This window comes from Acipenser ruthenus, chromosome 15 (genome assembly GCF_902713425.1).
Source record: "Acipenser ruthenus chromosome 15, fAciRut3.2 maternal haplotype, whole genome shotgun sequence".
NCBI lineage: Eukaryota > Metazoa > Chordata > Actinopteri > Acipenseriformes > Acipenseridae > Acipenser > Acipenser ruthenus.
The window spans coordinates 23,141,402-23,168,018 of record NC_081203.1 but is presented as its reverse complement, the minus strand read 5'-3'; the positions used below and the strand labels follow the sequence as shown (position 1 = coordinate 23,168,018).

The 26,617-nt window shown below is 39.6% G+C and overlaps 1 protein-coding gene across 1 annotated transcript; it reads right to left on the bottom strand.

Moving 5' to 3' along the window:
• Window positions 1–2,776: 2,776 nt before the first annotated feature.
• LOC117422244 (mitotic deacetylase-associated SANT domain protein-like) lies at window positions 2,777–25,137 on the bottom strand (the record flags this gene model as incomplete). The annotated part of the gene is made up of 12 exons (XM_058987494.1): window positions 2,777–5,640; window positions 5,849–6,045; window positions 6,501–6,644; window positions 7,456–7,605; window positions 7,823–7,911; window positions 8,697–8,772; window positions 10,235–10,338; window positions 10,648–10,790; window positions 11,744–11,810; window positions 12,853–13,195; window positions 15,658–15,921; window positions 23,809–25,137. Coding segments are annotated over 12 exons (3,165 nt in total), but the record flags the coding sequence as incomplete, so codon positions are not given.
• Window positions 25,138–26,617: the final 1,480 nt, after the last annotated feature.

Below are 26,617 nucleotides of genomic sequence, written 5' to 3'. Positions count from 1 at the left end.
ATAAGGAGTGACATTTTTAGTTGCTGCACTTTATGAAATCGTTTTCAACTGTTTAGAGTGGGTTTATTAATGTTTAACCTAAGGAAAAAAAAACCCTACCCCAGAAACAACACATTCACATCACCACAGAGATAAAATAAAATAAAACCATACACTTACATTTGCAATAATAAAACCGTCAGATAGTGAAGTACACACAAACTCGGCCAAGAATTTAGATAAGACACAGCTCATTGCCAGTAGCATTTCAAACCTAGGTGAAACCTGCTTTAAATTTGTAATGCAGTAGCTCAGAAGGTAAGTCAGTTGTCTGCCAGAGACATCGTACAGAAAAAATGCATGCAATGCAAAGTTCTGTTCAACTTCACATAAATGCTTGCCCTGAACAGTCAGAAAGATTTGAAAAATGTTAGCATTATTTACTGTGCTTTCACATTGTTCTTCAATAATACATTGCAATACATTTTGCTATGCAAAACATGAAAATGTAACAACTGTGGTACCACTCTATGACTGATACTGCTGTGGCTGCCCTTGCATAACCACTGCCCCTTAGTACAGAAGGCAATAGATTATTATTTATTATTATTAATATTATTATTACTATTTGTTTATTTAGCAGACGCCTTTATCCAAGACGACTTACAGAATCTAGGGTTAGTGAACTGTGCATCAGCTGCAGTCACTTACAACAAAGTCTCACCCAAAAGATGGAGCACAAGGAGGTTAAGTGGCTACACAGTCCTATTGACTTGTTTTAAGCTCTTAAACAGTTGCAGATTTCAACTTAACTCTAAAATGTTACAAATAACTTGAAATATGCAAATTTGTAAGAGCTGAAAACAATTAAAAATATCTAATTAAGCTAATTATTAGTTCAATTAAGGGCTTAGTTAAGTAATTCAGAGTTCAGTTGGAATATAAACCAGAAGACACAGGGGTCCCAGAGGACCAGGGTTGAAAACCACAGCTCTATATATAGCTTTTTTTGGATCCCCTTTGCTGCTCAGAGCACTATTCACATTTAGTATGGGTTTCAGCCCTAAGTGTTTACCAAAAGCTCAATTGAACTGTGGACGAGTACCAGAAGCAAAAGGCAGCCAGACAGAAAAATGGCCACTTTATGAGACCAAAGTCCATGCTGAGCAATTCCTTAGGAAATACTGCCATCTTGTGGTTCTTACTTGGATTTGTTCTCAGGGCAAAATCATTTGAAGCATTTGACAACAGAGTTAATCAATTAGATGATCTGAACAGGGCATTTACATTACAAGATGTAGGCCAGACATATTAGCTTATGAATCATGGATTCGCTTGAATAAACAGGTTATAGATGTAAGTTTTATAACCAACTAACTAAAACAAACTAATCAAGCACACACTTTGTGCTTGAATGCAAGTTCTTTTGATATTATTAGATGATTAATACATACTTACATTTTTAAGTCAACTGTGAGTCCCTTCACAAGGCCACTGGGGTCAATATGTGAGCCGGTCTGACGCATGACTTAATTTATGCAAATAGAACCACCAAGTTGTATTCTGTAATATAAAAAAGCTGCATCTCCCCTTTGCAACTCGGTTTCAAATACAAAATAGATAATTGTTTGCCTTTGACCTCCTTGTGGAATGCAGGGATATTACACCAGGCTTCTCGTGAAGGTTGTCCCACAAAGGACCAGCTTGTAGCCAATCACGTCTCCACCTATGACCTATGCACCCAGCTGTTCATCTTGAATTATTAATGTTAGGAGATCTAAAAGTGCATTTCCAAAGGCATGAGGCAGAAATAAAATATTAGCAAAATGTACATGAACAAAGTATGCCTTTAATTCTTTATGAATAGAGGTCTTTGTTATTTGATTTACATACCAGATTGCAGGCCTTTCTGGTAGTTGATGACCATGAATAAATATCAACAGCATGTACAGAATAGTATAGCTTAAGAACTTGCAATTAAATGTTAATTCACAACTTGATAAGCAATTCTCCAGTATGTAAAAGTGTAACATACAGACTGATGGATGAACGGAAAGACACCTCCCTATATCCTCAGAATCTGCTATTATTAACTTATGCTAAATAATGTCAATGCCAAGTTTCATGACAAGTGTAGATGCAGCTCTCCAGATAGATGGAAGAAAGTGAAGTTGTTACATACAGCCGCCTCCCCTAAATCCCCATTGCAGGGATTTCCTTCCCAGCACGGGATATTAAAATACCAATATTTCATAATGTATCCTTAAATAGGTTTAGATTTAACAGCCTCTCCATTTTGGAGTTAATTGAGCTAAATCTGTCTCAGGAGCCCTTCATTGAACAGCTCTGTTTAGTAAAATATCGGTTTTACTTCCATAAGGAAACAAATAACTCCAAAACATTACGAGACTTTACAAGAGCTGTCAGAGACGGCTTACTGTCCATCTGGCATGTTTACTGTCAAAGAATGAACATGGAGCCAGAGTGTGGTGGACTTATTCTGCTTTAGACGTAGATGCGTATGTGTGCGCCTCCGCTATCTCAGCTTTGCCAGCTTACAAAATGTGGTGTATAAAGGTAATTTCCAGACACATTAACACATGAACAAATTGTACTTTAAAGTAATTCTGAGACATAGCTAGGGAAACAATCTATCATTCATTTTCAGGTAAAAGAAAAACCATTAGGAAAAGACAGGCAGACAAACATTTTTGCTAATGCCTTCAACCAGTGTAAAACTATTTAAAAGAAAATATATGGCATCTGACATTGGTGGTTGAATAAACATCAAGAGCAATACATTTTCTGATTTTTAATAGAAAGTGTTTTTTGTTGTTGTTTAAAACACAATTGAAACAAATCAAAAATATTGAAACAAATAAGTTACACTGTAATAAATGCACTGACAAATAACTTCTACGCCAACATTAGTGTATCTTTGCTTCTTATCAAAACAATATATAAAATGTGAATAATATAGATTTATATATAACTTTCTGTGTTCAAATCCTTCACAACTGTACAGGAAGCAAGTGCAAGCTTAGCGTTCATTATTATTATTTTTTGTGTGTATATATATATATATATATATATATATATATATATATATATTACAGCGTACAAAAATGTTGTCACAGCGCCATTTGGCGATCCGAAATGTTAAATCTTTAGTCGTTACAAATACAAAAAGAGACAGTAAGGCAGTTTCTTTTTTTTTTTTTTTTTAAATGGCTCTGTGTTTCAATAAAGGGAGTTTGCAGGGGGGTGGTGCTGGGCATCTTTTCCAAAAGGCACCCATGGAGACAAACACACTGTGCATAGACATTAGGCAAGAACAGAAAATACTTTGTGCCGTTTCATTTGGCTCTGACCCTCGCCCACTGCAGCTGACCTAAATTCCGGGAATTATAAATAAATAGGGGATGATTTAAGGAAACTCCTGTTTAGGTTACTATAGAAATTAACCTAGAATAGGCTAGTGGGGTTAGAGCTGTACAGTGGAGGTTCAACATTGTTTGTGACTAGAACAAGCAAGAGCCCTGGAAAACAGATCTATACTATAAAAGCATGCTTTTATAAAAAGCTCTTATATTGGGTCATTAAATTTGGCCTGCAACAATACAGCTGTAGCATTACACATGGATTGCTAGAGATTTTTTTTTTTTTTAATTTACAAACATTTTCTATCTACTGTAAATGCAATATGAAAATCATAAAATGATAATTTAAATAATTAAAACTAGAAAATAGTTTCTTTACACATATTGTTAATGTACAAAATGATGTGACTGCCTAGTTGAATGTTTGGTTCATATTATACGTGCACCTCTATAGATGTCCTATTCTGCATCATTCACAACGAGCAAATGTGGACTTTGAGCTGGGGTTCCTAATACGCAGTGGGGATAAAGGAATCCTTGTTACAAATACTAAACGTTTTGTACATATATATGCACATGAGATACGTGACCCTGTTATTGATACAAATCCAGGGAGACTTAAGAAGTGCTGCCAAATCATACAACAGCTAGAGTGGTTAAAAGTAGGCCAATGAGGCTACAATGGGCCACATTTCATTGTCACCTACATAATTAAAATAAGTTTAAAATTTCTGATCAATGTTTGCATATTAAAGCAAAATAAATTCCACAGTATTTTATAATTAAGACATGTTACGTTGTTTCCAGTGGTAAGGAGAGGCCTTTATTAAGCTTCACTGGTCAGTGGGCCCGAAGCCTTACTAAATTAAGAAGGTACTTGCTAAAGCCAAAGTGAGCTTCCAGATGTCTTGCCAACAATGTCTATATAATTAACCTTTTAGTACATAGTTCTGAATTTGTCTTTGTGTGTTGTCCTTGTTTGGGTTATTTTATTTTGTTCTGTGAAATTAGGCTACTCACTGTCCTTTATATTGCACAGCCTACCTTTCTCATTATACTCCCTGACCCATTTTTATAAAATAAACAAAAACAGCCATCTGTTAGAAAAATAGCCGCTTGCTTGATTTATACAATAATAATTATAACAATAATAACAACAATATTAATAATAATTCATAAGAACAGTAATAACAGTATTGATTATAAAACAACATTTCGAACTTGATTGTCTTGTATAGAAAAAAGCATTAAAAACAGCCAAGGCATTGATAGTGAAAAAAGGGAACAAACTGCACTTTGCAGTACTTAATCATTTTCTTTGTTTTGAAATCTGCAATGAAGTTTCTGATGAAAGCAAAAAACAAACAAAAAAAACTCTGCCCAGAAAAATTAGTTCTGCTCGGTCCGGTTTCTGAAACAACTGGGAAAAATAAAACACAGGGATGACATTGGCAAAGACTGACTAACCCCTGAGGTGGCAATCCTCGAACCAGCACCCGCTCTTTCCGATGAAGGAGGCGATGTCTCCACGCCAAAGTCAGACCACTGTGCCAAGGACTGGACATCTGAGTGAAGTGGCACGGGAGGGGGTAATCCTTTCCTTGCTTGGAAATACATTTGTCTTTGATAGGGTTTGTGCATGTTACGAAGACAGACAGATGAAGCTGTAAATTTAAGGCTGAACTGCAAAGTCTGTGGTGTGCTTTCTGATATTAGTGACCAACTGTAAAATTTGAGGGAACAGGTTGAAAGAAGAAGTAGTGGCTAAATTATTTACCCCCCCCCCTCAAAACCTGGGCACAAATACTGTAAAAGTTTGGCATAGATAAATGAACAAAGAAAGTATCCAGTTGATAACCCCTAAAATGGGAGTGGGGGCGGGGAGTGTGCTTCCTTTGTGAGGAAACAAGAAAAATCACGTTAGGTCCAGTGTCTTTGTGTGTTTTTTTTTTTTTCTCTCCCGCTACACACTGCTATCCTTTTCTTGTCTGGTTTCCCAGGTTACAGGTGACACCTTCCCCCTCAGTGCCAGTCTTTATCGTCCTTATCCTCCCCCTCCTCCTCCTCAGAATCTGCGTTGCTGCTGCTGCTACTGCTGATGCTGCTGCTGCTGCTGCTGCTATCATCCTCTTGTGCGCCGTTTCTTTGAGCTGCCTCTGCTCTGGCCACTGCTGCTTTCTCCTCCTCCTCTGCTATTTTCTGCCTCAACGCGGCCGCCTTCTTCTCCTGCTCCGAGTGGCTCTTCATGTGGGCGCTGCGGCTCTTCACCTTGTAGAACACCCTGGGAAATGAGAGCAATCGTTAATAACATTCCAGGCACTGAAGGCAAAGCTCATCTACATAATATTTAGATAAGCTAGGCCATTGTTACAGCCACTAACTGCTTTTCAGCCTCCCACTAGAACTGACAAGCATGAATGGGTATGGAGTTAGCCCTCTAGCCCCAGAAACACAGCACAGCAAGGAGTATTTAACTCCAGGACACCCACCTGCCACATTTTTTGCACGGAAAGATGCTGTCCTGGTCCTGCACTTGGTTGACGGCCCCTGTCTTTCTCTTGTCTGTGGGGGGCGGGTCTGAGCGTGGTTTGGGAGGTGGAGGTGGCAGCCTCGTTCTGGGGGGTGGTTCTTTTTTCTTCTCCATGTTCAGCACCTCCTGACTCCTCATGACCAGGACTTCACTAGCCTGAAGAAAATTAATGAAATGCTTTTAACTTATTCAGCACTGTAGACCATGTAGGTAATATCCACTCAAAAATGATAGTTCACTATTGCAGTACAGGACAGGTCTCTGGGTATATTCCTTTCGTTTTGTTACTTTAAGGTTTAATAACAATTCTTAATTCCTAAAAGCTTTTTTCCCCCCAGACTATTTTGTTTTATGTTGTAACACAGTAGGTTAATTTTCTGCTGAACCCACCTGAGCCCTAAGCTCACATTCTATGTGGCACATTGAAAACTATGTGGGGAAAGCTTGGCTGAGTTGAAGTGAAAACAAAGACGAGTGGGATATTTCTTTTATAGTTACTATTTCTTTACACTAGAGGGCAGTATTCACTAGGAAAGAAAAGAGCCAACCTAATGGTTTTTACAACTACAGTCTTATAGCTCATACAGAGAGGTCTTATCTTTTTTACTCACATTTTCATTAGCCGGTAGTGTATGCGTTACCCTTGCAAGGGTTGAGTCCTGCATACTGTTTGCTGGGTCCTCCCACTGCTTGCTGTTGACTTCCTCTTCCTGTCTAGGAGTTTCCCTCGAAGTGGGACCATATCGCTGGGAGCTCTGTGGGACAAACATGACAAGGTTTTTACTATTAATATTTAACTTTAGCTATATAGGCAACATACATATACCCCTCCACAGATTTAAATAACACATTACAGGTAACAATTGGTCACTATAACTACGTTCTGTGTATGTGGAATAGCTTCACATCAACGTCCTTGCAAATTCGACTTACATCCTTCAGTTAAAGTTTCATTCATTGGGTGTTTTGGACACTTCCTTTCTATTCCTCCCTCAACAGGGATCCTGTTCTCTTTATTGAGAGATGGTATGCAGTCTGTCCATTTGTAACAACTTGAACTAAGAAAACCAGTGCACACATACAGACTTTTTAAAAGTCTTTAAGGTGCTTTGACTGAATTCAGAAGATGTGTGTAATGTACGCTAGATCAGCAAATATGTCTTTATATTAGTAAGCATCAGCGCCACCTAGCACACAGCAGTGTATTTATTCCCAGCAAAACTAAAGGAAACTTGTTTGCTAATTGGTAGATCGCTAAAAGATGCTGGCTCTTACTTCAATAAAGAAACTTTGGCTGACCTAACCTAGGTTATATATATATATCCTGAACTCAGGTGAAACACAGTATTTGAGGAATTACAACTAAAACTGCAAACATCATAAACTGATTAGGGGAATGTAATAAAAAATAAAATCTGAAGCAACTTATCTGAAAGGCCTACAGGTTTGGAGTAGATTTGTGAACACTTAAGACAGCTATCATGTTCACCATGTACAGTGTGACAGACAGAGACACTTTCAGTGCATAAGGGTCCACCATAAAAACAAAAACTGTCCAAAACGAACCTTCACATTGATTTCAGCATCATCCTGTGTGTCTCTTCCATCCAGGATATCCGAGTCCCCGAAAATGAGTGTCCCATTCCGGCCAATCTTCACCTGCTTCTTATAGGTGTAGTAAAACTCCACACACTGCACCACTGTCTTAGTCCTCACCTGGGCAACAAAGAATTGCCATTAAAAGTCTTGCATGTTGTTTGATAGCACAGTCTTGAGATTAAAAAAGACTGAGAGTCATCAGTATCACAAGTGTCCCTCTGTGTCGTCAAGTATGATGGAACAGGAATACTGGGAATTAACATGGGTCATAAAGAGAACCTGTATTTTTTGACTGACTCTACCCCTTAAAGGAATTATCCTAAACCACACTTACCAGCTTCTGCACCAGGAAGAAATCCTTCTTATAAGCTGAGATTCCATTATTGAAATTCCACTTCTCTGAAGATGTCCACTTGTCTGACCCTAACAAGAGGGGGATCACAATTAATCTAACTGGACTGTTCTGTGTAAGGACAACTGTCCTGAAGAGACAGTGTCAATCTATTATATTTGCAACTGCCTGCAATTATGCAAGGTGTCTTTAGTGCCAGCTCCTTAAAGGTGTTGTCATTGTATAGACTAAGGTGAGACTAACAATCTAATTATTCTTCTGTTAAGAATTAAACCTGTGTTGCCCTTCAAATACATTCAAATATAATTGTACTTTAATGTAGATTTAATAAGGTTGCATTCATTTCTATGAATTTATTCAACATGTGGACAACAACTTCACTTTTTAGTTTAAACCAAACTCTGCTGTGGCACCAAATCAGAAACCTCTTAAGGTAAACTTTCCCCTGTGATAGTCATCTAACAGCTTTCACAAAGCTTTCATCTATAGGCTCACTCTTTTATCCCAACCTTGGAACTACAGTGAACGAAAGTAATTTCAGACTGTTATCTGTGAGGGGTCTAAGTAAAATTAGCTTTTGTGTCCTGGTGGACAGTAATCTATATCACAGAGCCACCAATAAGTTCCTGACAAGCCAATGGCTGCATTGGCACAGACGCTAAACTAGCCTGTGATCCTTTTAAAGATTTGATTTATGCTAGACAGGGTCAAGGCATCCAGTGCGCTTGAGGATAAGCTCACACTGCGTCTGCCTGAGCAGTGCGTGTCTGTAAATACACAAAGACTATCATGCCACTAATTAGGCATTTCTCCTCTGCACAAAATGTTCCAAAGTAATCATTTCAACGTATAGTACCTGCATAGTGATAGTCTGCAAGAGGGTGGTTCTTCTGGAAAATTGGCTTCTTTAGCAGCAGCAGCGCCAGGGCTCCCTAAACAACAACAAAATATTCATGATCGGGGCCTGGCGACACTGAGAAACTGTTTTCAAAGTCTCACAAGAGAAATATGAACCAAAACACACACAACTTCTTCAAAATAGACTTTTCTTTTTTGGTATTTTTCAAAAATCTTTTGACACCTGCTTGTGCAGAACACTAGCATTACAAATATGTCTTTGTAAACTAGACAGCACTCTCTCATGAATAACCTGGACTGGATTACTAGTTTATTATGTGTGCTTTTCTCTCAAGAGATTTTCAACTCTTGATTTGATCAGCCTAAACCCAGCCCAGATAAGTCAAAGCTAGATTTATTTATTTTTTGGAGTATTTGACAGTACTAGGGAATCCCCCTGAATTGCAACAACCACCCGCGCATATTTTTTGCCTCACTGTCTTTTTATTAAACTGTGACCTATTTTTCAGTTGTATAAAAAACTACTGGCCTTAGACTTCCCATGGAAACAATATATGTCCACAGTTACGTCCAACACCAAGTGCTCTAGTCACAAGCTGACTGGCCGGTGTCGAAAGCCACAGCAAGGGACTGCTCCCTGGCACAATCCTGGTTGGCTAAAACAATTGTGATTCTAAAGGAGAGCTGTACACTATTTATCGAGCATTTCAATTTAAAGCACCAAGAGAGGATGTGCATAGCTTAGTGGGGATGTGCTTTGCCTAATAAGGGCTTAACCCATATAGACTCAAGGAAACAGGCCACCAGGTTTGTAGACTCTATCACATAAAACAAAAACATGGGTAGATTTAATGAACCTTTTTGTCTGCTGCATTAAGTCGGTCTACAATCTGTAGGATAAAAAACAGATTATGGTAGATTTGTACTGGAAGTGGAAGTGTTGTAATAAAAAAATAAAAAGCGTGCTACTATAACATGGGGAAGCAGGCAGTAATATTTTAGAGCAAGCCGGACCCAAAACAGAACATTGCTTATCAATGTCTGTGTATGAATTATGAGGAGGAGTTTTTTTTTTAATTTTTTTTTTTTTACTAATTTCGTAACAGGACTCTCCTCACACTGACATTTAGTTCCCAGCATGCGCTTCACCCCTTCTGCATTCCAGTCAAAGTATGCACTTCTTCATACAAGGAGTGAGGAGTTTGAAAACATACAGACTTTTGCCAAACCAAACAGATTCTGACAGAGTGCCACTTGTTTAGAGGTTCATTAAAACAGCGTACAGCACGTTCTGAGGTCAAAATACCATCAAGGAAATGCTAACGGTTTTTGCTACGAGGTTAGATACTTGATTACGCTACAATTTTAAAAGGACAAAGAGTACTTAGACAGCTATCCCATTTCACTGCACTATACAATTAGGTTTGTGTGTGTTTAAAATCAGCTAGTGCCTATGAGAATATCCTAATATGTTGAACTCTCAAGAACGGATTCATACTGGTACTGAAAAGTCAGTTGCTGGCGCACATTGCTCACCAGGATGTCCCCTTTAGACTCGTGCAGACAGTGCAGAGCCAGCTCCTGATTGGTCCCTCCTCCACAAAGCGCACTGGAGCAGGCCAGGCTCATCAAGCTCCTCACTGTGAAGAGAGGAAGGAACACGGGCAGAACCGTCAGAGTATGCACACTGGAACACTGCACTGCTTCTTTCAACATTCTGATTGGAAAATCTTTCATTTTTATGAGGATAAATAAAGTACTATATTGCAGTAAATAAATGGACTCTGTGCCCCACCCCAAGTACAAATATTTCCATACATTGCTGTTAATACATTACATATAAAAAACAAGTGACAAGGAAGCAACCTCCACAAGGATTTGCATCTTGTTTTGTCTTTTTAGCATTGAGTTTGTTGTGCTTGGTATTTTTTTGCAGGGTTTTTCCTTACTGGTGTCCTGGTGCGATTGCTTGGTCTCCAGCTCTTGCAGGGGTTTCCAAACCAAGTCTGCCTTGTGCTCGTCCTGCTGTGCCTGCAACCGCTCCCTCAGCTCTGGGATTTCTGCCTGGTAACGATGGCCTATGTTTATCCGTCTGGGGAAAAAAGAAATAAATGAATAATTATACAAGGCCAAGAGAATGCATTATCCCCAAAGCCAAAGTTTTTTTTTTTTAAGCAGCAGACCATGTAAAGTATCGGGATTAGATTTTCAAACAAAACATAATGATGTACTCAAGCACTAAGTGCAAACAGGCTGAGTGAAATGGAGCTATTTATTTTGTAATAACGCTGGCATGAATAAGGGCAGCAGTGTGGAGTAATGGTTAGGACTTGACCGGAGGGTTGTGGGTTCAATCCCAGGTGGAGGACACTGCTGTACCCTTGAGCAAGGTACTTTACCTAGATTGCTCCAGTAAAAACCCAACTGTATAAATGGGTAATTGTATGTAAAAATAATGTGGTATCTTGTAACAATTGTAAGTCGCCCAGGATAAGGGCGTCTGCTAAGAAATAAATAATAATAATGAATAAACAGGGCAAGCAATAAACATGGCAAAGCCAGTGGGGCAGCAATAGAGGGATTAACATTCAGAACCATGTCCCCCCACAAAGAAATACCTGCTCCTTAAAGAGGAAGTCATTTTGAATTAAAAATGTTTTACTGTTCTCTTACATTTTCATAATGTCATAATGTAGGCTATATTAGTATACATCTGCACCACCGCCAAAAAAATAAATAAATAAATAAAAATAAAATTACAGAAAAGTTGTTCCCCCAAAGTGAAAGACCACTAATTGCAAGCATAATAAAAGCGCTTTCTGGTTGTAGCCAGTGCATTTAGCCAGTTGCTTTACAAATTAATTGAATCAATTACTGCTAAGAAACACATATTTTTTTTCAAATAATGAATATTTACAAAACAAGTATGTATAATGATTTTATTTCCATTACTCAAGCAATTATATATATTTTTTTGTAAAAGCGCTGATAATCTGTGCAAAAAACCTTGCAATTTAGTTTGTTCAATGACTAAAAGACACTTACGGCTCTATGCTGACGGGGGTGGCATCACCCATAAGAGGAAGGACAGGAGGAGTGATTTCGGAACTGTCTGTAAACACAAAACAACCACAGACTTAGGAGAGCCGTCAATGGCATTGCGCATAACCCAGGAGCACCAACGAACTCCAACACACTGTCCTGTAAAACTACGTACTAAGAGGATGTGGTACAAGTGTTGAAATACAACTCTGCTTCTGATCTCTTTCATGAACACATTCTGAAGTATAAAATACATGCAAAACCTTCAAAGGAGGGCCAGTAATAATAATACTAGTGCCAATAAGAGTTTATTTTTAAAACCTTGGTTAGCACTTCTTTAAATGTCTGCTGTTTGTACTGTACTGTGCACTGTGCAACTCAGCAGTGCACCACTTGCAGAAATGTATGACATCTCATTTTGAGTTTCTTAGGAGAATAAACACATAAATAAAAATGGAGGACGGAGATGGAAACAGGTTTCGTTTATTAAAAGTAGTGATGGATATGTAGAAATATTTAAAAGAAACTACTGTAGTACCATTTTTTGACAAACTATTGTTACGGATTAAACAAAAGTTTTCAAAAGTATTAAAAAAAACTGATCTACATCACTCTTTCAGTTCATTTGTCAATACCCGTCAAATAACTCATGAATTCAAGCTATTTTTGAAATTACTATCAATGTATTGAACATCTTGTCTCTTCTAAGTACTCAAGAATGATCTATACACACTATCCTTCCAAATATTGGTCATATATCACAATGCTGTCCCAGTTTGAGATGGAGGGTAGTGTACAGGGCAGTTGGCCACTTTACTCAGCAAACACACACTTCGAAGGTGGAGGTACCAGATAATGTGCAAGCATAACGATTCATAAAGTGCTGTAGCCAAAAACTGCTTACAATTATAAAATGTATTGGAATCCTCATACCAACAGTGATGGACTTTATGTGGGATCAGGTGGACAGACACATGATACAGGACTTGCTAGAATACTGTTTTCTGCGAATGGAAAAGTAACGGAAATGGAAGCACCGCAGTGGCCAACTGACTTTTTATAAACCGCATAATAAAGTAAACCCAAAAAGGAGTAGGAGAAGGGCTGCTTACTGGATCTGAGCAGGCTGCGTGTGACAGACTTTGGGGTGGCAGGAGTCGGGGCTGGGAGGCTGTTGGAAGTGGCAGAGGAGCGGATGGTGCTGAAGTAGAGTCCGGAGCCCTCCCGCACAGGGCTGAGAATGGGCGGGGGAGTGTAAGGGGGCATGCTAAAGGGGTTGTCAGCCAGCCGCACAGGAGAGCGCAGGTGGCTCTGGTAGGGGGTGATGGTGGAGTAGACGGGCGGAGGTATGAAGGTGCCCGGCTTGGGAGGGGGGATGAAGAGGGGTTCCGGCCGAGGGCGTCGCTTTGACTTGACGCATGCTTTTGCTTCCTCCTCATTTGTTCCTTCTTCATCCTGGTAAAAAATGTAAAAAATAGTTTATCTAACTATATGTACAGTTTTTTTTAATTTTTTTTATTAAGAATCATTTTGTAATATACTGTCCCAAGTCTGTAACTTAACTGTGGAACAGTTCTGGAACCCAATGGTAAAGGTCTTTCCAAGCCTGTAACTCATTGGTCCCATTGTGGAACGGACTGTGGAAACCATTGTGGAGGCAGGTAGAGAATGTAATCTTTCTTAGTATGCTTCTGGTACATTTTTTTTTCAGTTTTTTTTATTTCTGTTATAAGAATAGTATGAAAAAATGTATAAATAAAATAATAAATGCAGACAGCAACATTTCATGCTATAGTACACTGGTAAAACAAATGTTAAATTTGCAAATCAAGAAGCTAAAGATCTCTGAAGCCACTATGAACAGCAGGCCTTGACTACCAAGATCCTCAGCTTTTGGACATATTCCAGTCATTTTCGTGCGCATGCAACCAACCTCACACATTCAGATAGAATGAAATGCCAGCATACGGGTGAAGGGCTGGAGTGAAGTAATATTTGTTGTGTTATGCACGGCTGAGGTGTGGCTTTCATTTAGTTCTGAGAGAACAAAAGGTGTTGAAAAAGAAGAAATGTAAAGCCTTATTTTGGCTTTGAAACCAGGTTTAATCATCACAGATTTTAACACAGACAATATTAGGAAAGCAACATGACTAACTTTCCAGAAAATGTTATTGTGTAATTCCCAGATATACAGTGCCTTGCGAAAGTATTCGGCCCCCTTGAACTTTGCGACCTTTTGCCACATTTCAGGCTTCAAACATAAAGTTATGAAACTGTAATTTTTTGTGAAGAATCAACAACAAGTGGGACACAATCATGAAGTGGAACGAAATTTATTGGATATTTCAAACTTTTTTAACAAATAAAAAACTGAAAAATTGGGCGTGCAAAATTATTCAGCCCCTTTACTTTCAGTGCAGCAAACTCTCTCCAGAAGTTCAGTGAGGATCTCTGAATGATCCAATGTTGACCTAAATGACTAATGATGATAAATAGAATCCACCTGTGTGTAATCAAGTCTCCGTATAAATGCACCTGCACTGTGATAGTCTCAGAGGTCCGTTTAAAGCGCAGAGAGCATCATGAAGAGCAAGGAACACACCAGGCAGGTCCAAGATACTGTTGTGGAGAAGTTTAAAGCCGGATTTGGATACAAAAAGATTTCCCAAGCTTTAAACATCCCAAGGAGCACTGTGCAAGCGATAATATTGAAATGGAAGGAGTATCAGACCACTGCAAATCTACCAAGACCTGGCCGTCCCTCTAAACTTTCAGCTCATACAAGGAGAAGACTGATCAGAAATGCAGCCAAGAGGCCCATGATCACTCTGGATGAACTGCAGAGATCTACAGCTGAGGTGGGAGACTCTGTCCATAGGACAACAATCAGTCGTATACTGCACAAATCTGGCCTTTATGGAAGAGTGGCAAGAAGAAAGCCATTTCTTAAAGATATCCATAAAAAGTGTCGTTTACAGTTTGCCACAAGCCACCTGGGAGACACACCAAACATGTGGAAGAAGGTGCTCTGGTCAGATGAAACCAAAATCGAACTTTTTGGCAACAATGCAAAACGTTATGTTTGGCGTAAAAGCAACACAGCTCATCACCCTGAACACACCATCCCCACTGTCAAACATGGTGGTGGCAGCATCATGGTTTGGGCCTGCTTTTCTTCAGCAGGGACAGGGAAGATGGTTAAAATTGATGGGAAGATGGATGGAGCCAAATACAGGACCATTCTGGAAGAAAACCTGATGGAGTCTGCAACAGACCTGAGACTGGGACGGAGATTTGTCTTCCAACAAGACAATGATCCAAAACATAAAGCAAAATCTACAATGGAATGGTTCACAAATAAACATATCCAGGTGTTAGAATGGCCAAGTCAAAGTCCAGACCTGAATCCAATCGAGAATCTGTGGGAAGAACTGAAAACTGCTGTTCACAAATGCTCTCCATCCAACCTCACTGAGCTCGAGCTGTTTTGCAAGGAGGAATGGGCAAAAATTTCAGTCTCTCGATGTGCAAAACTGATAGAGACATACCCCAAGCGACTTACAGCTGTAATCGCAGCAAAAGGTGGCGCTACAAAGTATTAACTTAAGGGGGCTGAATAATTTTGCACGCCCAATTTTTCAGTTTTTTATTTGTTAAAAAAGTTTGAAATATCCAATAAATGTCGTTCCACTTTATGATTGTGTCCCACTTGTTGTTGATTCTTCACAAAAAATTACAGTTTCATATCTTTATGTTTGAAGCCTGAAATGTGGCAAAAGGTCGCAAAGTTCAAGGGGGCCGAATACTTTCACAAGGCACTGTAGGTACATTTCTCTTGTTGCTTTGAAACAGGGACACTAAGTGCAGCAACATTTTTCAATCCAGAATACTGGTTTCGCCTGGTGGAAATGGCTCACCTGGTTTGTGCTCTCTGAGAAAGAATTGCGAAGGGATCTCCTGCGGGTGACGATGACAGAGGCCTTCTGTTCGAGCGGCGCTCTATCCAGGGGCCCTGCTCTCTGGCTCCATCCCTCCCCCTCTGCCTGCTCCCTGCCGGGGGATAGCCGGTCCACTCGCCTCACGGGCACGGACACTGGTATCACCAGCGGGACCAGACCCTCCTCCCGCGGACGCTTGGCACTGACCGAGTCTCCCTCTGCTGGGGCCTTCTCCTCAGCCCCCTGCAAACAACAACAACAGAAAGATATGGGATTGTGTTTTAAAGGACCACTTGGTATGGGAATGAAACATCAAAGATATCTTAACTGATGTATTGTTGTTTAGTTTCACTCTGTATAGTTTTCCATTTCATTCATCACATCCTCAATATGGCTCTCAAAACAAACACGCAAGTGCATCAGGTACAATGGAGTTTAATAATTAATCTGTCAACCTACAACATTCTGCCCCTAGCACATGTAAGAAATAACATGGTATTGTGTTATGTCTTACATAGGGCCAGGTTATTGGGTTTACTCCAAGGGCTACTATTTGGAGTCTACCCAGTCAACAACAAAGCACACCCAGGGCATAACCGAAGGGGGAAGTCATATCAGAATGAATGGTTTGTAAACATAAAATTGATACGTGAAATAGATCTGTATCATCAAGGTTAAAACAATGTGGCAGTAAAAAGTTTCAATTCTACTAGACACCACCTTTAATGGAACTTTATTGAGAAAAATCTGACAATACAGTAGTGTAGCAACTAACTATAAATACAAGTGTGTGGTCTGTGTCATTGATGTACTGCAACCAGGGGTTAAAACGATGTGGCAGTGTAAGAGTTTACTGGACAGTGCCAGTAATGGAACTTAACTAAGAAAGTCAATGAATACAGCTGGGTACCAAACTATAACTCAAAAGAGACTGCAGAAACTTAAAAAGTTACGTGCCCTCAATATGGCTGCCACATTAGGTCAGAGGTCAATGTCTTGGTCAGCTATGAATTTAGCATGCAGGGTTCTTATTAATGGTGCAAGACAGTTTTGATCTGTTCAAGATTTTGCCGATTCAGTAAAACTGAATTGAAGGTTAACAAACCAATAAAACAGAATCCGTCAGAAGAACAGGAAATGCGATTGTATCATTCACAGAAATACAGAAGCAATAAAATACAGTCATTTGGATATTACACTGCACTAAGCATTACAGATTTTTCATGCATTGTCTAATGGCAGTCTGTTGTAAGTAGATTTTGCCCAAGGAGTTTTAAAGTTGCAAGATACTAGTACAGTAGCTGCAGTAGTGGCAGATTTGGAAATACATATAGATCCCCCCCCCAGAGATGCTTGATGATAACATTGTGTAATAATTGAATGCTTAAACTACTAATATCTTTATCATAGTTGTTATTTGGGACTTCTGGACCCACTATGATAAGGAAGCACCTAAGTACAAAGATAATACTAAAATATGTAATTGTGGCAGGGCCCTGCGCGTGTAAATAATGTACTGTTGTGTAGATGTATAGTTTAAAAAATATTGAAAGTGTGTACTAGATATGGCGGGGTTTTGCAGTTGTAAAAAAAAGTTGAAAAGTTTTTAATTTAAGTTTGGCTGGGACAGGGTTAAACCCATCTCTGCCAAATCCATGTGCGGAATGTGGCTGGAGCTTAATTGGCTAAGTGATGATCAATTAAGCCCAGCCACATGGTATAAAAAAGGAGCTGGAAAGCCAGTTCTTTTGGTTCTAATTCCAGTAAGCATGCAGCCTCACAACTGTGTGGAGAATCAGGGTGAGTGAACTATGTAGGGATTAATTTAGGGGGCTTAGATCCCACAACAGTTTATTTTAGTGTGTCAGAGAGCAGGTTCCGGAGCAGGACCGCTCTTTTAGTGGGAGCAGTGCTAAGCCAGTGGTTTGGCAAGCTTTTGTTTTTAGCTGTTTTCTCACTGTTTTGCATTTTTTGAGCTATTATTTTGATTACATTGTGTATGTTCTCCTGCACTAGGGCGATCATTGCTGGTACCCTAGTGGCAGCCACCTGTCACTGCAATTCTGTGTATTTGAATAAAACCTGGACGCCTGAGTGGCGTTGTCAACTGCATCCCTCTGTCTCTCTCATCATTCTGCGACACCCACAACAGAAGTAGCAGGTACTAAGACCCCCTGTTAGTCATATACTGAAGAAAAAAAAAAAAATACTCACAATGACCTACATCCTCAGAGTTTACATGTGACCAAGAAGAAATGTATCCTGATTTGGTTAATTGTGCAATTGAATGTCCTTATCATTCTGAGAAACACACAGGAAGTTGCTGTGACTTGGTGAATGTGCAGTGTCTAAATTGCTTGTATTTGTGCATATCCTACAACATGAATGATTGGCCTGGGAAATTCCAAAGTAAGTTAATTTAGCTTTTGTTAAATTTTCACTTTTTTAAGGAATGATTTTGCACAGCTATGTAAAAGGGCAGTAACATGAAGTGTTACTTACCTGTGTGCATTTTTAGTCTGTGGCATCAACTCCATTTCACAATATGACTCATCTATTCTTATACTGTTGGTTCCAAGCCAAGCTGTGATGATTTTCTGACACTTCTTTTTTTAAAGCAATTGTAGCTAACAAAATAATTCCTAATTTTTTCCACACCCCATGCATATGTTTTCTTCATATAGGTCTCAAATGGGAAGTTTTACAAAACATAAAACTAGCCATTTAAAATTATACTAGGTTAAAGAGTTCTCTGTTTGCAGGCCATGATTTCAGATATGGCATTTTCATGGCCATTCACCTGAAGTGTAATTCTCATCCCCCTTCAAGGCCTTCTTTCCCTCGGTAACCAATCAAATAACCGATATGCTTTTCAGCCAGTCCGATACTTTGACCCTGAAGACACTGCTGAGGTGAAATGACCTAGGAAGTGCAAGTACAACTGTTCTCCTGGAAAGCACAGCAGAGATCTGTCTTTAAGCTAGTGTGTTACCAGATGTCATGTTTAAAAGTGAAAATACATATACTTTCATATGCAATTTCAGACCTGTATAGTAACCGGAAGTTCACAACAGGAAGGATTTCTGAAAGCATTTTGCTCGCTACAACTCCATTCTGAAATCAAACGAATAATCTCATTTACTATACATACTGTAAACGTACTGTATCACCAGTGCCTTGCTTGGATAGATATATTGACAGTGTGAAATATACCATGCCAAAATCGTCTCGATTTTCAAAATTATATTAAACACACACTGGAATTTACATAAAATCCTGTTATACAATTTTGTATTGGTCCTACGTTTACTTGCTTGTTCGAAGAACTCCCATTTAAAATGTGCTCAAATTAGCTCTTTTCATCATTGCAACGAGCCTCTGCTACAACGGAGTTCAGAATGCTGCTTTAAACAGCAAGCTTTTGATTGTAAGGATGCATATGCGTAGGAGTTGAAGTCTGTTTCTATACAGTCATAACTGAAATGGGATAAGATTTGCAGAGTTTGAAGTTGCCTGCTGCTTTGGGTGCTCCACGGGTTTAGGGTGAAAACAAACCACTGCATTCCCTAGTTCATCTCAATTATGAGTTTCATAAAGAATAAAGAGCGAGTTGTGCGTACAATTGAAAGTTGTTGTTTTTCCGTAAACCTGTGCATTTTGCTACTGCGGAAATTACCTGACACTAATGTAAGAGTATACATCACTGTGGCAGGGCAGGAGCCCTAAGCATGAAGAGGGTTTTTTATGTAACTGTATATTTTAAATAGTGTGTATTTATTGTAATTAATTAATGAAGTACCTGACGCTCCTGGGAGAGCCTGTCTGCTGTGTGTGATTACCAGGTATGGCATCTAATCAGCAGGTACGTGTGTTCCAGCGGGGCGTCGGGTATAAAAAGGTTCTATTTATTCACCTCAGGGTTGCTGCAAAGCCAGCTAAAGAAACTGAAATTCGCCAATGTGTGTGCGTGAGCGCAAGTGAGAGAGAGGGAACCAGAACCAGGGTTGGATACCAAAGAGTGAGTAATCAAGTCCCAACAGCCAATAGCCGGTTAGATCCCACCAAAGTTTTTGTACACTGTGTTGTATGTACTCTGTGCGCTACCATTGCTAGTAGTGTCACGTGAGCTGTTCAGTGTGTTGATATGTAAATAAATCCTGTTCACCTGCAGGGCACATCAACTTCAACCTCCGTCTCGATCTCCTGCCTATAACTCAGCAGCGAATGCACGCACTCACATGGCAGACGACTACTCTGTCACAAGCATTAATACCCTGCATCTTTCTAAACAAGGGGTTTAGGAGAGCTCCCTAATAAAAGCTGAATCTCAAAACCATAATTGTGTAAATATAGTAATTGTTACAGCTCTGTATAATGTTATTTAAAAACAGGATTCATTTATCTGACTTCTTACATATGCGCCTTACTCTGATCCCACCGCAGTCAGATACGCTACGGACTACTGTATTACCATCCCTTAATAATATGAACACAGTAACATTAAATCAAAAGTTAAGACATGACTTACCTGATTGATTCTGACAGCCCTCAGTAAGGATAACTGTGGCTTCATACTTAGTCTGGGTGTTCAAATGTCTAAGGCCATTTTCTTTTCAGGTTTCAAAAATTGTTTGTTAATGAAAGGTGCTGGTGCTAGTACTGGCAGTCCTACATACCCTAACTTAAACCACTTGTTTTTTTTTTAAAAAATGCATCCGAAGAAGTGAAAAGCTGAAGGTGAAAGTTTTTGAACGAACAAAAAAAATTAAAGAACATTATTGAGTCTATCACATCTGTTAAATTACTCTGTGTAGACCTAATAAATGTAATAATGATGCTAAACTAACTTAACAGCCAAATGCAAAAGTACTAAAAGAAAATTAACTGTTTGAGGTCCCAAACCACTGTGAAACTGGAATAAGCAGTAAACTAGGCGAAGCTACAAAACAAGTAAAAAAGTAGTCGCTCCGCCTCTTCTTCTAACTTGGCAGGACCTCTCGATAACCTGCTTATCCCTAGCGCCTCGTTTGTTAAACTGGTAACATTTTTCATGAAACACCATTAGAGCTGAGATTTAACACAAGATTTAAACTAAATGCAGGGGGTATTTTTTGATCCACCTAACATTGCTGCAGTGAAATTAGGTTCTTTGAAAATCAGGTGTATACATTTTAGAGTGAATGTACTAAAATCCACCACTGTTTAGATAATTAATATAGGAATGAAAGACAATTCTTAAAACATATGACAAAATATAAATAGGACACACCTTTACCAACAAATGGTTGGACGGACTGACGGTATTCGTCATTGCACTGACTTGCATTATTCTCTGGATGCAAGCCAAAAAGGCAGGCACACACAAGTTAGTTCCTATGTTGACACCCACCACTTGAGTACAGAAAGAAGAACTAAAACATGAAGCTTGTGAGAGACAACAAGTTCTGCCAGTTTTAGCAGGGCACTGGCACGGGGAGCCCTAGTAATCTGATACATTTTTTTTCTGAAATGCTTTTAAAGCATTCACTCTGGTCTTAAGTGCACAATATACTCCTGGAAAGGCATGCACTTTTAATAAAGGCATGATTGATAAAAACACAAACATTTCACCAATTAAGTAGAAACACTGTACACAGAACACAGGTGTCCGTTTCTTTGGTTTCTCACCCATTATTCTAGGGCAGGTGCTCCTGTAGATTACCTTTAACTTTTATAAAACTGCACACCTGTGAAACAGGCCTAATAAAGAAAAAGGGGAGTCTATTTAAAAACAGCAAGCACACCGGTAAACTAATCTAATATATAAATACGCATAGCAATGCTCGTTTTCATTTTTCAGCACACGAAACAACTACCCAAGACTGGCAGTCTTTCTGTAAACTTACTAGATAGAAGTTGATACACCATGCATTCTGTCAACACTAACAACATTGGTGCTTTAACAGTGCTATGATGAACATGGATTCAAATGAATATTCACGTACTATTTCATTTTTAATGAGGAACTGGTATTTTTGTGAACAAAAACAAAGCATTCCTGAAGGTATGGGGCAGGGCGCCTCTGATAGAATGGTTTGTAAAAAGGAACTAAAAAGAATAAACAAGCAGTGGTTGTAAAATCATAGATGCACTGTACAGTGAACACAATCTCTTTACAAATGTGCATTGTCCAGTTGGAAACTTAAGTTCCGTATTACAGACTTCCTGCATTAAGAGAACAGCGAACCTTACCACAAGACAGAAGACAATTTATACTGTATTATTACCTTTGCAGTAAATAGTTGTGTATATGTGTAGGCTACACTATAGTAACTTAGTGTAGTAACTTGTATTAAAATGAATTGCAGAAAGCTAACTGAACTATGCCCTGAGGAAAGGTATGTGCAATCCTTGTTCTTTGGTTTAGGTACAATAGTGAGTACACTATATATGACTTCGTAAGAAACATGCTACTGTAAATAGGATGTGTTCATGCCTCTGAAGGCTCATGGACAGAACACACAGCTTTCTAGCACCATTTGTGGCACCAGCAATGGACATGCCTTTTTAGTAACAGCATAAACAAATAGATTTATCATAAAAATCACCTGTTCTGCATTCCACATGCCCGATTTTATTTCAAACTATTCATTCTGTATCTTCCCCATACAATTCAGAGACCACGGAAATGAATCACTGCTACGTTTCTGATAATGCAGGAAGTATACACAAATGGGTTAATTTTTTAATGTGCAATAACTATAGCCAAACATGTAAAGTATACAGCAGCCAGATATCATGGACTGGTTAAAAGCAGTGAACCTTGGAGAATGGGGCTTGAATGCAAAGCTACAGGAAGCACTTGCACATATGCTGCACCTTAAGCAAATATAATACCATTTAAAAAAGTAAGTAAAAGTTATTTTAGTAAAGAAACTGAATTCAAGACACACTTCATACTCTAAAGGCCTCAGAGCAAGCATTTAGTGTACTCCTGTAGGATTCCTTTACAATTAGCACTTTTTCAATAAATTGTATTCCTCTCACACACACACACACATACATCAGCTGTTGTTATGGCTGTGGCACAGCCAAGTGCCAACCAGGAGTTGTATTTTCAAAAGGATTTATAGAACTGTGAGAATCAATTTGTGGGTAGTATTTTATTTTAGTATAGATAGTACAGGTTAAGTGCCCTGTGATCTTAGAGCACTTAAAAGCAGGTGTTCTGGAACTGTACTTGTTGCCTCAACAGCTACTACGGTATATTCTCCTAAAGGCATGGGATTAGATTGAGATCACAGGTGAAAATGTTAAATCTGTTTTTAAGAGCTTGGAACATTCAAAGAATTAAAGATGGGTTAACGTCTGAATTCACAATTTATCCAAAACATAATACAAAACTGAATGTACCGGGCTCATATAATATGCGACAACATTAAGAAAAAAAAACTAATTCTCATATCTAGTAATAAAAAATAAAATAAAAAACATGAGACATTACGCACCTACAGTATATACCAAATATTACAGATCAAAAAATGGAAATTAATAGTTTAATGAAAACTGTATTAGAGGTAATTAAGACCTAGATATTATAAGTTAAGCAAATGAGGTCTTAGTATCATTGTAAAATATATTGCCAAGTATAATCAAAATTGGACAAATGATTTTCCAGATATATGCAACAAATGTATTGGACTTTGGTGAACGTTTAAGGTATTGTCATGCCCATCACGGATTTGGTGTAATAAAAATGGTTTCAGCATAAATCCAGTAATGCTGTATCTATACTGTGCCCGTTTGTTCATTGATAACTAGGCAGTAACACAGGAGAACTACTCATGCCAGCGACCACATACTGTATCTTACAATTTTTGTAAAACCTTTAACCAACAGCTGCTGTTTATGAAGTATTCTGTTTGTGCATATTTATGATCTACCCTATTCCTCTTGGTTTCAAAATGAAATTCCAAACATTTTCAAGTACAGATCTGTGCTTTAATGCTTTATAAGGACGAAAGGCCAGGAGACTGGACAAGAAACAACTGGTATGAGCTAACACAGTATAACAGGTAAACAGAAAGGTGGGACAGAAAAATAAACAAAAATAGCAAAGAAAGAAAGAAAGAAAGAAAGAAAAAATGTCACCTTTACTGCTGGAGGGGGAATGGACTCCATCTCAGAAGCTTTCTGGGCCAAAGTGTGCAGATTAACCTCCTGGGAAACCCTTCTCTTTCTCCTTGTACTCTGGATGACTCCAGTGAGAGCTCCTGTGGCGTCTTCTGTCTTGGGAGCCACTTTTGCCTTGAGAGCCCCGTTTTGGGCAGCAGCAGCAGTACTGGAAGCCTGAGAACCGGGGGCTGTCTTGCTCCACGGGATCAGGAACAGATTCCCTGGCTGCTCTCCCTGGAAGGCTGCTGCTGGAGGGGCGCTCTCCTTGGAGAGCCGCCGAGACCTCCTGGGCTGAGGGTGGTGGTGGGCAGCTAGCTCTGTCTGCTGGGAGCCTCCTAGATACATCTGGAGTTCAGGGTTTAAGCTGCTTTGTTGGAACTGGCCTGGGGGCCCTTGTTGGTGGGACTGAGATCCTAAAGACTGGGACGTTAGCTGCTGCTGCTGCTGAAGGTGATTCTGGTAGAAACTTTCCATTATTTGTTGATTCTGTTGTTGTTGCAATTGTTGTTGTTGCATTATTTGTTCTTGCTGTTGAAGCTGGTGTTGTGTTTTAGGCTGACCACCAAAGCCCATGTTGGAAACAGTTCTGTTAGGCTGGAAGACCTGAAAGTAACCAGGTGGCAGCTGTTGCTTCTGTTGCCCGAAAGCCAGCTGAAAAGGCTGCAGGACCACCGCTGGTTGTGGGGGTGCTGGCCCTTGCTTCTGCCCGTGACGGAAGGCCTGAATCTGGGCTTGCTGCCTGGCCAAGGCCTGCTGCTGCTGCTGCTCCCATTCCACATTCCTGCTTTGAGCAGTCTCCCGGTAGGCCTCAGCTGCAGGGTTTTGAGTCTGTTTCTCCTGCCCTCTTTTGGGCTGCTGTTGAGGTTCTTGGCCTAGTTTGGAGTAAACCTGACTGCCATAACCAGGGACGTTCATATCCAAGTTGTTGCCCACATAGACAGAATAGTTCTGTCCCCAAACTCCGGGGACACCCCCTTGAGGCCAGTTAGCGTTGCCTTGCTCCGGAATCCCCCATTTCATAGGGACCGTCTGCTGGTAGTGCCCCCGAGCCCGGTCCCCCTTTTCTGGGCTAAATATCACAGAGGAGAGGTACCTCGGGGCTTCCGAACCGGATAGGGTTTCTCCATCGCTTTGGGTTGGTTCTTGAACCTGAGTCCCCAGGCTGTAATAAGGCACCTCCAGGGGTTGTGGGGGCTGTGGGCCACTCTGCTCATTGAAGAATGAGATGCGCTTGCCTGTCCTCTTGGCTGTTGCTTTTTGTTGGGGCGTCAGGTTCATGGCGAGAAAACACACACTAACAAAAACTCAAATTTAGGTCCTCACAACAAAATCCTCTATATTTGTGACCAACAGTATAAAAATGGCCTGATAAACTAAGGAAATCCACAGGCTGTCCTCCCCACCCCTGGGACCAAAGAAGGTAGGATCAAAAAAGAGGATGAAGTACAGATGGTAAAGGATTCAACAACCCCCTTTCAGACTTCTGTGGGGCTCCATAGCCACTTTGTGGTTGAGGGATTGAGACCTCTGGCGTCAGTCATGCCCTCCATTCATCAATTTGAACCTGAAAAAAAATAAAGCATGAAAAAGGAGGTTAATCTGCAGTTAAGATTACAGCATTGGTGGTCTCCTGTCTTGCATTAATGTTACTGTATGGTTTGTATACTGTACTGAAATGTCAAATGGTTTGAGAAAATACTTAATCAAATAATATTTAACAAAAAATCCTAATGTTACCAAATGATTTACAATAACGCTTTAAGCTTGTATTACATCAAAACAAACAATACTGTTTCAGTTATTAAAATGCAAGTCAGTTCAATATATTCCTGATTCTGCTGGAATATAGAGCTGTCTGTTTTTTAATTATCTCTCTGTTTATATGTGTGTGTGTGAAACAAACATATTACTTCGTCACTGTTCTTTTGTAATTTCTATACTGTAGATATGACACTCAATAATCTGTGCTACTGAAGGTCCTTAGCAAGTTTCATTACAATTCAACAAGCAGTTCTCCAAACGGACAAAAACCCTCCATTTACCCAGAGATTACGATACATTCAATACAGAAAGTTATTTGTAAGTTTTGTCGCAGAAATACGGAGTTACTGCCACCATAGGCATCCTCCGTACATGAAATTCTCTAGAGGGCACATTACAGTACATACATACAGACTCCACCACTATATCACTAGGGATATGCATGCAGCTGGGGATATTAACTACTGAACCACAATTAATTTAAGCTCCTCCAGGAAAGAGCTGCTGTGTTCCTGATACAATTGGCTGAATGAAGATCAAAATGTAGAAACAAATAAACAGAAAACATAATTATCTGGTCGTAGCTGTAACAATAGTATATGTACAATACATCTTAACAATATACTGGTACCACTTGAGACTTTCATAATATTTACTGGTTTAGTAGTGGGCATTCCTCGTTTTCCCACCGCACTATACCCGTGCCATCGTACTTGTCTTATCTCACGTTCTGTTGGCATTCTAATGCATACTGCTAGAGAAACAGCCACAGAAGGCTGACACAAAAAACACTGAAATCTGATTCCGGTTCTAATCATTTGCTTTGCAAACCACAATCCCTCCCTCTTCTTCTAGATCAGTCATATTCGACTTGCAAGGTCAGGCCAATTATGTATTGCAGAGTCACACAATAAAACCCTTAACGGGCACATGCACGCATTTAAATCACACATACATGCAGTACGTGCAGCAGAAACACGCATATAAACAGATACACGCATGCATGCAGCTACAAACTTGTGTC